The sequence below is a fragment of the Octopus bimaculoides genome, chromosome 14, assembly GCF_001194135.2.
Source record: "Octopus bimaculoides isolate UCB-OBI-ISO-001 chromosome 14, ASM119413v2, whole genome shotgun sequence".
Taxonomy (NCBI): Eukaryota; Metazoa; Mollusca; class Cephalopoda; order Octopoda; family Octopodidae; genus Octopus; species Octopus bimaculoides.
Window position 1 is genome coordinate 47,969,687 of NC_068994.1, and position 15,752 is coordinate 47,985,438.

A 15,752-nucleotide genomic window follows, 5' to 3' on the forward strand; every position below is an offset into this window, starting at 1 on the left:
TATATATATATATATATATATATATATATATATATATATACACATATATACACATAACTATACATATACACATATACATACACACACTCATAGTCATTCATAAATCTTATGTATTTAACATCAATTACTAAAATATGAACAGCTTGAAACAGGGGCTACATATTCACAGCTAGCTTGGGCTTATTACTTGCATTTCACAGGCCTGATTGTCGTTGGAAAGAGCGCCCATCATTCCTCTCTGCTTGTCTGTCCATTAGAAACAGAGTTAAAGACAAAAGAAGAACGAAATGCATCTTATCTTTCAAAGTGTGTGTGTTTGTATGTGTGCATGTGTATGTGTGCATGTGTATGTGTGCGAGTGAATTTCAAATGTACATTTAAACAAAAAAAAATTAAATTGTACAGTGCATTATTTTCCAACTTAAACAAAAAAAAATCTTTTGAGTTTTGGAGATGTTTTATACGTAAAAGTCAGCTTCTTTCAGAACATTTCTGTTAAAATTTAAAGGTTTTATCATTCATTATCCTTTTTTTTTTCTTTTCTTTTTTCTTTCATTTCTTTCTCTCTGCTCTTGGATGTTTTCTTTTTCTTTTCTTTTTTTTTTAAATTTGGTTTTGGTTTTGAGACTTGCAACTGATGACCTAGAAATATTTGTGCAATGTGTCGTCTGATACAACGTTCAGAACTGACGACCTTCTCACGGTGTTGTGCTGGTGGTGGTAGTGTTACTGTTGTGGTGATGGTGGTGGTACTGCTGCTGCTGGAAGTGGTGGTGGTGGTGGTAATGTTCATAGTGGTAGTGGTGCTGCTGCTAGTGGTAATGGTGATGGTGGTAGTGTTGTTGATTATGGTGATGTTACTGCTGGTAGTAGCTATGGTGGTGGAGATAGGGGTGATGGTACTGCTGCTGCTGGTGGAGGAGGGAAGTTGTGTTGATAACACTGATGATACTGGTGGTGTTCGTAGTAGTATTAGTAGTGGTGGTATTAATGTCAGTGTTGTTTAACCCCAGGTCAACCCTGATTGAGCAGACGACCTATGATCAAAGGTATACCAGTCATGACCATCTCGTCTTTTTAGAGGTTTATAAGTCTGCATTATCAAATGTATCTTGTCCATATATAAAAAGATTTGATGTAGTTTGAGGAAAATTCTGCTGCTATTTCTAACCGTTCGAACGACCATGTAGTGGATTCCCTCGTTTGGCTCTTAGAAATAGTGTTATTGTCGCATACACATCTGTGCCCTTGTGGCTAATAAAGAAATTGTTATTATTATTATTACGTTTAGTATTAGAAGTGGTGGTGGTTCTAATTGTCAGTTTTGATTGAGTAGCCTAATGATCAAAAAGCATTCCAGCTATGACCATCTCGTCTGTATGTACCGAGAACTACATTGTCCAACGTCCCCACACTTACACACACTCGCACTTTTTTTTTAGAACGCAATGTGGATTGAAGGAAGGAAATTTTGCTGCTATTTCTAGCGGATCGAATGGCTTCATTGGGAGCTTCCCTCGTTGTAGTTGTTTTGTTGGCGCGGGCGGTGGTGGCGGTGGGTGGTGTAGGAAGTAATAATGGTATTAAGGTGGCGGTGTTAGTTGTGATGGTGATATTAGTAATGTGTTGTTGTTTATAGCTCCAGGTCAACCCTGATCAATGCGTATTTCCAGCCACAACCATTTTGTCTGTTTAGGGGTGTGTAGGATTTCGTTACCTAACGTGTCCTTTCCCTTTATTTATTTATAAGATATGATTTTGAGTGAGGGGAGGAGGTATGGTCGCTATTTCTAACTCGACGAGTGACCACGTAAATGCTCTCACTCGTTGGCTCGAGTTTGGTTGGTATTAAGTATTATTGTTGCTTTGGTGTTGATGGTGGTGGTGGTAGTGATAGTGGTGCGTTATTTTGAAGGAAATGATAGTTGTAGGGGTAACGGTTGTAGTAGTAATAGTAGTAGTAGCAGCAGCAGCAACTGAGGCGGCGGCGGCGGAGATCGTAGCTGCGAGTAGTATTAATAGTAGTGGTGGTGGTAGCTATGGCTAATGGTAATATTGTAGTAGTAGTTGTAGTAGCAGTAGTGGTGTGACTGCTGTTGCTGTTGCTACTGACGTTGACACTAAGTCAAGTCTTTCAAATTAGGTTTGATGAGTAAACCACGAGTTAGTCAGTACAGAAATGGGACAAAATCGATGTGTATGTTGTAAAAATAAATAAATAGATGTAAAAGTATTAAAAAAAAAACAACTAGCCAACTAGGGATTTATTTAGCAATGGTGGTAGTGTTGCTAGCACCAACTCTTGTCTAGTAGCTAATTACTTTCTTGCTTTCACTACTAAGCAACCAGCTAGCTATGTATAAGCTTTGTAGCGCTGGGTGGTGGTGACGGTGGTACTTGTGATTCTATCACTAACTTTTGCATAGTTGCTTAATTACTTCCTTGTTTTACTAACCAAACAGTTAAACAAATAGGGAGGGGATATATTAAAAATAAGCAAATCTCAAATGACACCCTAACATCCATTATAAAGGATGCATTGCCTCAACGTGTTATAATTCCATTCACATCTAGAATGCATAATGGGAATAAAAATCCGAATAGTACTTGATTGGTACTTTATTTTATCGTACCCAAAAGGATAAAAGGCACAGTTAACTTAACAAGATTTGATCTTATAAACGTTAAAGGACCGTACTTAAATATTACAAGGCATTTTTTTTTTTTTACCGGACCGTAACTTTTTTGGTCATAGGTTTGCTGAATCTGAGCTAAACAACACCAGCAACAATCAACTAGGAACTTGGCAACGGTCGGTAGTTGTAGGTGTGTGATGCTAGCACCAACTCTTTGCCTAGTTTTCTTTAATAAATGCTCTCGCTTCACTGTGAGCTAAAAACTAGGGACTTGATAGCAGCAGCGGCAACAATAGTGGTAGTGAGGACCGACGAGCTCTTGCTTAGTTGCTTATTAATTTTCTTATTTTACTGGCAACTAACGAAACAAGCAAGCAAGCAACCAATTATCAACGCAACCCTAACACTACACCCATCTCATCTCCTTCGCTCACCATGTCACTATTGCACGTAGGCACAAGCTGCTTATACCTCTTTCTCTCTTTCTTTCTTTCTCGCCCAACATGAATATTTATAACGTTTATATTTGAAAATAAACGAACAAACATAAATAACCACCACTAAACAAGGTCACCATATTTACAATCGTGCTTGTGTTGTTGTTGTCAGTGTTAGAGATGGCGGTGGTGTTTCAGTGTTGACGTGTTTTGTTGGGGGCTAAGTGGTATTCTTTTATTGTTGCTGTTGTGTTAGTGATGTAGAGGAAGTTATGAACTACTATTACTGCTGTACTTGCACTGATCCATTAACTTGTGTTGTTTAAACCCAAATCAGCCCTAATCGATTAGCGACGTTCCAGCCATGTCTATCCCCTCTTTTATTCAAATAGTTTTATGTAGGACTACTTGTGTCCTATTTTTTTCAACACAGTAGTGTGTCTGTGTGAATTAAGGGAGGTTTAGCTACTGTTTCTAGCAGGTCCAGCGACTACGGTCATTACTACAATTTTTGCTTGCATACAAACATTAATTGATTTGGTGTGTTGTATAGCCCCGAGTAAAACCTACACGAGCAAACCTATAGACAAAAGCACTCCATTTCTGACCATATCGTCTTTTTATTTCAAACCATGCATCGAGGACCATCGAATAATATCCCTTTTAAAAAGACTAGGGTGTTATTTGGAAGAAGATTCGGTTGCTTTTAAGCAGATCGTGCGACCGATTAGAGGAGGCTTCCTCGTTTGTCTCAATGGTAGTGTGTGTGTGTGTGTTGGTCCAGAGGAATATCAGTGGTGTGATGAAGTGAGCTAGTTACATACACACACTCACATTCACACATGCTAACATACACATACACGGCCTTCAACATTCATCCCCCCTCCCTCACTCTGTCTCTCAACTACCAACTGCTATCATATATTGTGAAGGCGACGTCGGTGCCCGAAGCAGGAGTAGTAATAGTAGAGGAAGCAGCAGCAGAAGTGGTAGTAGCAGTAGTAGTTGTCTGAAACCTTGCACTGCTTTTTAGCAATGTAGCTAGTCAGCCTGAGAAACTTGCTTCAACATGCAACTAATCTTGCTGGATTTGCGTGTTTCCTACATATATATATATATATATACACACACACATACATACATGCGTCTATATATGTATATATAATGGGTGTATATATATATGTGTGTGTCTATGTATTATTGACTTTGTGCTTTACGTGTGTTGCTGTGTGAGTGAGAGAGGGAGTGCTGTGTGAGTGAGGAAGTGGGGAAATAGGTGGGAGATCGTTTGTCCCTGTTTCATGTAACTCACCCTATGCCCCTTACACATGCTCTCATTTCTGTCTCTCTTTTTTTTCTCTCTCTCTCTTATCTAACCTTCATCTAGACTTCCTCCCTTGTCCCTCTTATCTAATTTTCACGTATTCTTCGTCTCCCTCCTCGCTCTTCTTTCTCTGTTTCTCTTTCCCTCTCCACCACAATTCCTACCTCCTCCTCCTCTTCCCTCTTGCTAATCATCACTCATACCTTATAATCTTTCTCCTCGTCCTCCTCCCCTCGTTCGTCCTTGCAGTTGATTTATCCCTCCTTCCTCTTACCCCTCTCTCTTTCTCTCTATCTCCATCTCTCACCATTCCTCCACTAAAATCACCAACTCAATATTTAGTTCTTATACTATCTCAACTATCAGTCAATTTCCCAGCGTTCCTTGCTGCGTACACGCACACACACACACACATGTACGCGTACTCCGGCTAAGCCCCCCCCTCATACTCACACACTCCTCTATATAGTTTAAGCCGTGCGCTCCAAATACATACATAAACACACACACACACATACGCATACATACAACGAGAGCACTGAGCATTTAATAGTTGTTGATGGCGATGGCGATACATTAATAATAATAATAATAGTAGTACTGGTGATGTAGCAGTAGCACTATTGGTGGTGGTGGTGGTGGTAACGGTGATGATAAAGCTATATTAGTGTTGTGGTAGCGGTGGTGCCAGCGATTGATATCGAAGTAGTAGTAGTAGTAGTAGCGGTGGTGGTAAACGAAGTAGTAGTTCAGTTCTTGTTACCGTTGTGGTTGGTGGTGGTGGTGTTGTTGTTGGGGGTGGTGGTTCTGCCAGCAGGTAGTGGTAGTAGTAGCAGTAGTAGCGGCAGCAGCAGCAGTAGCTGTGTTTTGTAGTAGCAGTAGTAGTGGTAACAGTTGTGTTTTCTTTTTTGGCAGTAGTTGTAGTAGTAGTAGTAGTAGTAGTAGTAGTATCAGCAGCAAGTGCTGCTGCAGTCGTTATGGTAGTGGTAGTAGAGTAACAACCACTCTACTACATACGTACAATCTGGCGCAAACCCTCACTGCCACTACCGCCGCCGCCGCTACCAACAACAACAACAGTCGCAATTAAAGACTACACACATACACACATATATATATATATACACATCGTGTGTCTGTGTAAGCAAGTGTGTTGTCTAACCATAAGAGAGATAGGAAGCCTGGCTATGTGCTAGCTTATAGCTAGCGTGCTGTGGATGGGGTTTCTGGCCCAGGCTACAGATAAAAATAGCTTCACCTGTCTGACGTTACACATGGACTCATCAACTCCACTATATATTATTGTACAGTCGTCGCTTATTTACCACTAACTACACTTTTTCTCCACTCCTTTGGGCATATTTGAAGATTTCTTTTAAAGAATTTCTTTGTTTCTCTCTCTCTCTCTTTCTCTCTCTCTCAAAGGAAACATGTACCGAACGACGACGGATTGGTGTTGTTGCCAGATTTTAGTTTAGTTTTCAAAAAAGCCTTACACATTTCTTTGTTCAGAAATTTTAACTCTCCTCATTCCTCCCCGCACATGAACAGCAACATCAACAACAACAACAACAACAACATCGTTAAACTCAAAACGCGTTGGCGTCGACGCTGACAACAACACGAAGCAGACTGTATTTCTCTCTCTCTCCTTTTCTTTCTATCTATCTCTATCTCTCTCTCTCTCTTAAGTGGATATGTTGTCGCCGGTGCTTGTTTCAATCTCCAGTGGTCGGCTTTGATGAAAAAGACGGCGGTGGGATGTGGTGAAATACCAACAACCACTAACCATCACAGCAGCAACACCAGCAGACAACAGAACACAACACCACAACCACACCACATCAGTGGTCAACGATGGAAAAGATCGGTCCCCAGTTGGACTTCAGAAGGACTTGTAGATACATTTGTCAATCTGAATGACATCCGTAGCAAAGGACGGGTAGCCCAGTCAACTACCACATATCTCCATTTTTTCTTTTTTTTTTTTTTTCCTTTTTTTTTTAGGGGGGTCCCTTGGTTACCACCATTGAAGAGTGGACACGTGCTATATGTACATATATAATATATATAGCAACACATTCAAAAGTTAAATTTATTTTGTCTTCTCCCTCATTGATAATCTTATTATACATCCTCTGATATATAGATATAAATATATATAAATATATATATATATCTACCTATATGTATATATATCTATATATCTAGTATATATAAACTTCTTCCACCATGAATTCGGATCCTTTCTATTCGTCTTTCTCTACCTACTATAGGCGACATACGCCGTACAACAACATGGGTCAACCGGAATATCGGATATACGACTTAAACAAAAGATTGCAGCAACGGACAGAGGTAAGTACCGATTTCCATGTTTCAAGATTCTATCACTTGTTTTGGTTGGTTAATCTTTACGTTTTCGTATCTAAACCTAAATATGCGCGCGGAGCAAGATGATCTTTCAAAAAAAAAAAAAAAAAGCTTTCTTTCTATTCATAACGAAACTTAAAACAAATGCAAGCAGTCAGCGCTTAAATGTTTTATTTATTTATCTATTTATGGTTAATTCAAATATGTAAATTAATTTTAAAAAAGCAAATTTAAACAAAATTACGATGCTGTTAATTTTATTATGAAAAGCATTTTTTTAAAACACTCTGCTATGTAACTTAGAAGCCTTGTACTTGTTTAGATTTATGAAATCGACGAGATGGACGATGCTACTTAATTGTTTTTTAAATTGAAAGTAAGAAGAAAAAAAAGAGAAAAACAATACTTCTTAAATTTAGAGATTATTTTTTAATTTCTAGCAAAAGCCTAGATTTCTTTTTTTTGCTTCTTGTCTCTGTTTTACACCATTATTTCATTTCAAAGCTGATGCCAACAACTTTTAGATACAGTGTTTTTTTTTCTTGATTACCAAATATTTCTGTGATTGGTTCTGTAAAATTATCTTAAATTTTTGAAGAAATCTTCAATACTGTTTTTTTCACGTTTTACCAACAATGTTTTTAAGGATGAAAAATGTCTTGGAGTGTGTAAACGGGGAAATAACTTGCTCCACTCAACTCATTTCGCTTATTCCCAACTACCATCTTCTGGTTTTAGTAGATTTTTTTTGTTTTGTTTTTCTTTCAGATTTAGTTTTTAAATTCTTGATTAAAAATTCAATTCTAATTGCTCATATTCTCAATTAGTATTAAATGAGACCCGATCGTTCTTCTTTCTCTCTCTTCATTAGTGAAATATAATTAATCTAAGACCAAAATGTAAGCCGTGTCGCTCCTACCTTACAGTTACCTCCCCTCTTCAGTCAACTTTTTTCTCAGTTATAAAAAAAAACGAGGAATGCGAACGTGGATTTCTTTTTTTTAAATTGATTCTTGTCGGCTGAGATTAAACACGAGTCCCTGCAAATTCCTTGTAATTATATTATTTGGTTAGCACTGGGGGGAAAATTCTTTCATTTAGATATTGTCGACAGATACACAAACTTGAAACGCTAGATAACGGCACAAATTAATATACACACACACATTTGTGGCTTAATTACGCGCGCACTTGCACATGTTTAATAATAATAGTAATAACCAACACATTCATACATAGCAGCGCGCGTATAGATGCTGAGTGTCTCGTTGGTAAGAAGGCCTTTCAACATGTTTTATGTTCAAAAAGCTAACAGACTTATGAGATACAGTATATAGCACCAGCGAACATTTACATATGGACTCTATATAGTCGGGAAACCACTGGCGTGCGCACATGTGGTGCACTGCACATACACAACGAGCAATAAAGGGACCGCTACGTAGTCATTTGACCTGCTAGAAATACCAGTCTAAATTTCTTTTAGTTACATTCTGTTTTAAGAAAGGAAGGATACAATGGTTTATATATTTTACGATGCACCCTATCTGAATTTGCATCTTTGATCATCATAAGTCTGCTCGATCAGGGCTGACAGCTACATAAACGATTGCATGACTTGCATATACGTGCATAACATCAGTCCACAACACGGCGCACACAAGCCAACGAAGGAGCCTCTGTCGTCGCTTAATCTGCGAGATCTTGTCGCCGGATCACAGGCTTTCAAAAGAAGTTTTGTGAATTGTAGAAGTATCACTAATTTGTTGCACATAAACTCTAACCACAAAATCTTATGTGGACCCTGGTTGAGAACCACTACACAGTAGTCAGGGCTAGAATGTTTTTTAATTGGAGATCTGCTCAAGCAAAGCTGACGTGGGGCGATACAAATACAAGAAAACGGAAAATGAACTGGGTATTCTCTCGATCTATTAAAGATAACAGTTAAATCACAACCCCTGTTACGTTAAAAAAAAAAGATACAGAAATTGTAGTGCTAAATACACTGTCTCTGTAGAAGACGGGATGGTCACTACTGGAAGGCTTTTGGTCTTGCGGTTGTTCAGTGTCAGCTGACCTGAGGCTTAAACAAGCATTGCCCGCAATAAATTACTATATGGTCTTGAAGACATTTTATTAGTGCTTATTGTAATTACTCCACGTGGAAACTGCTCTGTAGTTGGTTGAGATGCTCTTCCAAAATTACTCGTGTTTTACAGGCTGTTCTTTGGTGAGCGTAATTTTTTAGCTGCTTGGCCAGACTAAAATATCGCCCGGATGTATATTTGGACTGCTTTACTAAAATATATCCTTTTATTCTTTCGATTGCTTTCAACCTTTCTGCTATGGCCATACTGGGGTACCACTGTGATGTATGAAAATATTTTAATGTTGTTGAATTTCGGGCTAGCCTTGATCCAGCATACCTACTGATTAAAGCCGAACATCGGGACATAGTGTTATTGGTTACTGTTTCTAATTACGTTAGTAGAAACGATAGAACGCCTTTGCAATATTTGTTTTTAAGTTCAAACTCTGTCTCGATTATTGTAGTCAGCTGTGTTCATGTCAACCACTTACAGTTCGCCTTACGAACGGGTTTGGTGTACACGTTTAAGTTAATATGTTATGATATATGACTCTTTTTCAAAAGAGTCTTTGGAGATTTAGACAACCAAAGGTTATTGACCGCCTATGTCTCCAAATTCACTGCGTTTTTAATCAGTAATTCTATATGGTTTCTCGGAATTGGAAATCATCATCCAGTTCAATGGAATTTTCTATCAACTTTGTTTTTACATGGCGTGAAAAAGTGGAATGAAAGAAAACAGATCTTACTAAAATTGTAGGTATGGCTATTACAAAAAGCCATAACGTACTTTATTTGGTTGTGTTTGGACAAGTAAATATGCAAGGCTCTGGTCAAAGATATTTAACCTTGACCTTTCCCTCCGTTTTGTTTTCGAGTATAAGGTATTTATCTATGACTGCATTATCCAAGACGTCCTTCCCATCTTTTTAAGCTGTCACAGTGCGATTTGGCAGAGATTTGACTCCACACGGTTACTTGACCGTGTGGAGGCTTTCCACATGAAATCAAAACCTACTGTTGAGTAGTGACGATGATAATCTTGATTATATGACATGCGTTGATATGTATTACTAAAGTTTGGAAGTTTTTAGATATTGATTTAGTGGTAAACTTAATTATGGAGAGTAGAGTCTTTTCCCCGTCGTGTTTTTTTTTTCTTATTGCCACAGAAAGACACTGATTTACAAGTTCACCGATATTGTTGTTTATCCTTTGATCATACTTCTCTTTGTTAATGAGCCGGCAAAAGTGTTTGCATCCATATCGTCTTTCTTCACTAGTGTGTTAGCAAGGATTAAAAGCCATCTTTTATTAAACATAGCAATATACCTGTCCCCTTTTCATCCTCACAAGCTACCCCTCCTTCCATGAGAAATAAATATTTCAAGATGATGTGATAGTGTAATTTGAGGTAGGTTTTGGTTGCTATTTCTAGCACGCCAGCAGTCATGTAGAGATGCTTTCATTGGCTTGAGTTACGGTTATGTTGGCTCCAGTGCTAAATTTGCTTGAGCAGATCTAGAATTATTGGAGTAGCATTATTCTGGGCATAGCTTATGTGTGTGTGTGTGTGTGTGTGTGTGTGTGTGTGTATATATACACACGCACGCACACACACAGTAATATTTATTTACTCACATTGTTTTGAATTAATCATGCATTATCTTGCGGCTTTCAGGTTTTTAAGAAGTAACTGTTAACTTTTTTAGAATGATATTGTAAGGTATGTGTGAGGGCCAGCTTAAACATGAAACAGAATATTTTGACCAGATACGGTCGGTTTCAATGCTAAAGGGTTAAGAATGTAGAAATGTCTGGTTGACGTTTTAAGATTAAGAAGTTTTGGTTCCTCTCGATTGAGTAATTACTTACAACCTCTCTAGCTGACCAGTATAGTCCCCACTTTAAAAGGCAGTGGTAAGCTTGTGGGGAATGTAGAGAGATATAGCTGCTAATTGTCAATGCATTGGAAGTTGTCTTTTATTGGTTTATATCACCATTTGGTGGCTGTGAAAATATCATTGAGCACATGAGTCAAAATTTGAACTAATTCTTTTTATGTGATCCACAAGTCTTTTCTTGCAACTCGGTGATGTTAATTGGTTCACCAGCTATATTTTAATCAGTATAATGTGGTGTTTATATTCTAAAACTAACCATATGAAATACTTCAACTTTGGGAAATCATACATTGTTTGAATTGGTATTCTATTATTAACCTCTAATTCAACTCTGGCTGAGCAAACCTTACAATCAGAGATGCTCCAGCCTTGATCATCCTATTCTTCTCTCAGTCATTGTTTATCTAGCACTACATTATGTGTCTTCCTCTCATTTCAAGACAGCATCTAATAGTTTGAGTGACCACATAAAATCTCCCACATTGATTCATCTGTACCTGGTGGCTGTCATAAAACTACATGTGTGTGTGTGTGTGGCCAAAACTGCATACTGAGGGATTCATAGGCTAAACTTCACTTTAATCAAGTTTGGTTATCTTTGGAAGACATAGTAGTTGAACTGTTTTTTTGTTTTTTTTTCTTTCATACCAGGTAACTGCTGGGATTGGGAGGTTGAGTGGGCATCACTAGAATTCTTCAAGACGTGTCCCAGCACGGCTGCAGTCTATTGACTAAAACAAGTAAAAGATAAGATGTGACATTGAGCATTATCTTTACTTTCCTTAACTTACTATGTATCCAAATTTATACTAGGGGCACATTGAAGTCATATACCTTAGCACATTTTGTTTTTTGATTATATTGGCAAAACCTTATTCAAAATTCTTTTTCTGTATGTTTGTCAGCTGATGAAACAGGCTGTGGTTGACTAGACTACTCTAACAAGGGCTTATAGACTGAAACATATCCACCCACCAGAGTTGCTCCTTACTTGCAAACAAAAATTGGGTTTTTCTTCCTCTAAACATATAAATTAACTTTGAGAGATTATTCATAAATAAGTTATGTACATTGGCTATAGATTGATCCAGAACCTTTACCACATTGCAAAATTCCTTTGCAGTTGATTCTACCATAGGGAAGGGGTGATGGATATGAATAAAACACCTGACCACAAACTCGTTATTAATCTGCCTCTTTCCCATTTGCTTTAGGCAGCAGATTGAGATATTGTTGATGCTTTTCCTGAGACATAAGTCTTAAAAGATTTCATGTGATTCTCGTATATTTAGTTTTCCATCTTATCACAGATAGTTGTGCTGATAATATCTGTAAAAGTAAGAATTGGACAGATATTTGAATCAATTATTAATGTCTTCATTGATAAACTTGGTTAAAAATCAAACACTTGTTAAAATTTAGAAATTTCTTTTTCTCTTTATGCTCCAGTTAAATTTTATTTACTGATCAAGGTACTGTACAAGTCTTCTTCCTTTTGCTTATCTCAAGTTATGACTAAGATTCAAATTTGAAATTGTGTTCAAAAGGTACAGTTAAACAGTCATAGATATTCTAAAATATAACAATTATTCCATTGGTCAACAATACCAAGTTACTGTATGATAGTTGAATAGACAAGACGGCAACTTCCATTCGTAACATATAGGAAGTGGTTGACTTAAAGAATAGTTGGGAGTAATAGCTACACATTCTCTAGCTATTAGTAAGCTGAGATAAGTACTTTAGCCCTACCTTTCAAAAGTATAGGTACCAGTGCTTTTTTTTTTTTTTTTTTTTTTTTTTGTAAAGTGTTAGGGAGAAAATTCAGATTTGAGTACTAACTTCAATCATTCCTGCAAGTTTTTGTATTTACAGAAAAATACAACCCACATTAGCACATGGAAAACAGATGTAAAATATTTTATAAATAATTCTGTAAATTTGTAGAGGGGTTATTGTGGGATATTTAAAGTGTAATCAGAGTAGACTTATCAGTTGAACCTACAAGCCAAACCAGACAACACATCTTTTATCATTAGGCTAGATCTTAGCTATTCTGTAATACTCCCACGTGTAACTCTTGTTGACAACCCGTTAGCGATACCAGTATTGTAATACTATCTTAAAGCCATTCATTATAAACAACTTTTTGCGTATTTCTTCCAAATCAGCATTTGGAGTGGAGTGGACTGCATAGGAAACTAAGTGTTGTCAGTTAGTATAGAATTTTCTTCTTTTCTTTTTTTTTTTTATACAGGATTAAATTTATTATGTAGCAGTAAAACAATTAAGTGGATGAAGTATTGGAGTATCAGCACATAGATCTTCAGTTCAAATTCATTATGTGCATTTTGTTATGCTTTTGGGGTTATATTTTACATAACAATACATATAACTGTATGTCATGGTACTGTGGGTATCTCATCTACTTAATGTCAGTCATGTAGCCAAAGTTTATCACCTGTCTTTATATTAAAATCCCTTTGTGTCTATGAAACTACATGTTAATTTTCTGGAAATAATAAGAATTAATTCATCTAATTTGATGTGGAATTGTGGTAGTTAAGTAGAGCTGGTCTTCCATTGAACTAAGCATGGCACTCACACATGCAAACCTTAATAAAATTCTCTTTGTATGATTTACTTCCATTAAGGTGGTGCCCCAGTCACATGATCAAATTCAGCAAAGAAAGTAGGAAAACCAAATAGATTTTGCAGTGGTTACTCTGTATCTGCATGTGTTTGTGGAGCATTCTTGTTGCCAAAATGTAAATTTCCTCTCAAGTCCTCTCTCCTGAACAACTACCTTTTATCAGTCAACAATATAATGCACACACATGCAAAACAAACCAAACCTATGTTTGTGGTAACTTTTGGCACCACTTTCATATCCATTCAAATCTCCCATTTTGAAAACGTGTTGCCACATCTGCAACATGAATATTTCTTGAACAATCTGATACATCCTCTCTACAGCTGTCTGTGTTCAAAATTTTTATTCATTCAAAGTGATCAGTATTTTACCTCAGGTCTGGCACTTATTTTCTTGAGTTAAGAAATGTGTGGGACATGAAGTGGTGCCATTTATCTCAACACCAGTTGATGTGCATTTATATCATCATCATCAACATTTGACCTCAACTTTTTGCATGGGTCAGATGGAATTCATTGAGGTAGAATCTCTACAGTTGAGTGCCATTCCAATTGCCAACCCATAGCAGTTTCCCAGCAAGGTAATATTTCCTCTTGGCCAGATATATTTTTCATGGAAAACTGGAAACAAACAACATCGCTTGTATGATGGTGATGCTTGTTTACAATCATGGCATGATGTCCAGACAAAGGTATACACAAACACACACACACGTGTGTGTGTGTGCATATATACAATGGACTTCTTTCAGTTTTCCTCTATCAAATCCACTCACAAACCTTTGGTCGGCCCAGGGCTGTAGCAGAAGACACTTGCTTAAAATGCCATGCCATCAGACCAAAGCTGGGACTACATGGTTGGGAAGCAAGTTTCTTAACCATAGAGCTACAGGTTTTTGCACAGATTCTGTCCCAACTTTTCCATTACTTTCGAATTGGTGATCAACCAAGGCTACAGCATTAAGTATTTGACCAAGGTGCAGTATAATGGAATCAAACACAGAGCCATATGATTTTGTGGTCAACATTTTAAACATGTGGCTGATATTGATATCAGAGTCATGTCGTCTTTTTAAATCATATTTGTATTTTCTTTCCATAGAGAGCAAGATTGGGGGCCTTACTCACTGTGCTTTTGTATAACATAGGTCCACAGGACGCTGTCAAAAGTGTCTTCAAAGTGGACAGATGTATAGGTAGCATCTGTAGTATATTTAATGCACTATAGAGTGTATCTCTTCTTACTGAGATCATAGGGAATATAACAACTGAAGCAGAATGAAACCCAACAAGGGTTAAATCACGTTTCTTATATTTAAGTAATCAGATATGTATTTTTGTGCAAGGTACTTTACATGCTTATTATTTTTTGTGTGAATAGACACCAAAAATTTCCCCAAAAGTTCAGTGATGATAGACTAGCATCTTGTTTTGGGGGGAAATGTTTTGTTCATTTACTGCCACAAAAATCTGATTTGAGTGTTGGCCCCGAGGTTAATGACAGGAAAACTTATTTACCAACTTCAACCATGCCTGTTTTAATTAAAATTATAAGTCAATTTATTAAGTTGTTTGTAATTTTAAATGCTTAGTATTTCAGAGTTTTTAATTGAATAGGGTATCAACTTTCAATTTTCAAATTAGGGATTTGTGGTTTGGTTTCCATTTTCATTTTCACTAGACTAGAATTAGTACTGGAATTCTTATGTTACAAATAATAGATATTTTATCCGTTGCACCGATGTCAACCTTTTGTCATCATACAACCATCTGTCAACACCCATTGGCTCTGTTGCCTTCACAGGATGGTGGAATTAAGGATTAAGACATTCATTTTTCCACCACCACCACTATTTTACCAAAGCAGAAATCAGTGAAATAGACAACTAGGAATAAAACCTGTGCCACTGTTTACTGGAAACTTACCATCTTGCTCATAGTATTCAAATATATTTTCAGTTGTGTGTTTCAGATTTGCTTAACAGAGCATATTGTATGTGTAGCTGAGTGTAATGTTGAATGTGAGTGACGTGATGTGATTGGAAGAAAGTTTTTACTCAGGATTGATTCCTACCCACCAAAACTTAGTTATACGTATTGAATGCGACTGGAACCTGACAACCAAGAGGTTGTCACGAGCATTGTGTTACACCAGTAACCAACACATTTCACTGATAAATAGCGTGATCAACTTAACTAAATAGGTAGAACCAAATTAGGGCTATAAACACAGCTGAACTATAAAATTGACAAATGGTTTTTTTAATTCAACTCCCTTCTGCAGCTGTTCAGCATTGAAACTTTGAATAGTTTCTAATTCCTTCATATTGTTTG

The 15,752-nt window shown here is 37.1% G+C and overlaps 1 protein-coding gene across 3 annotated transcripts in view; it reads left to right on the forward strand.

Moving 5' to 3' along the window:
• LOC106876387 (LIM domain-binding protein 2) overlaps positions 1-15,752 on the forward strand; it is a 160,245-nt gene that overhangs the window by 98,887 nt on the left and 45,606 nt on the right. For all 3 annotated transcript variants that reach the window (XM_014924904.2, XM_014924903.2, XM_014924902.2), the window contains exon 5: positions 6,674-6,755. In XM_014924904.2, the coding sequence (XP_014780390.1) occupies positions 6,674-6,755 (82 nt within the window). The remainder of the gene's footprint in view (positions 1-6,673; positions 6,756-15,752) is intronic.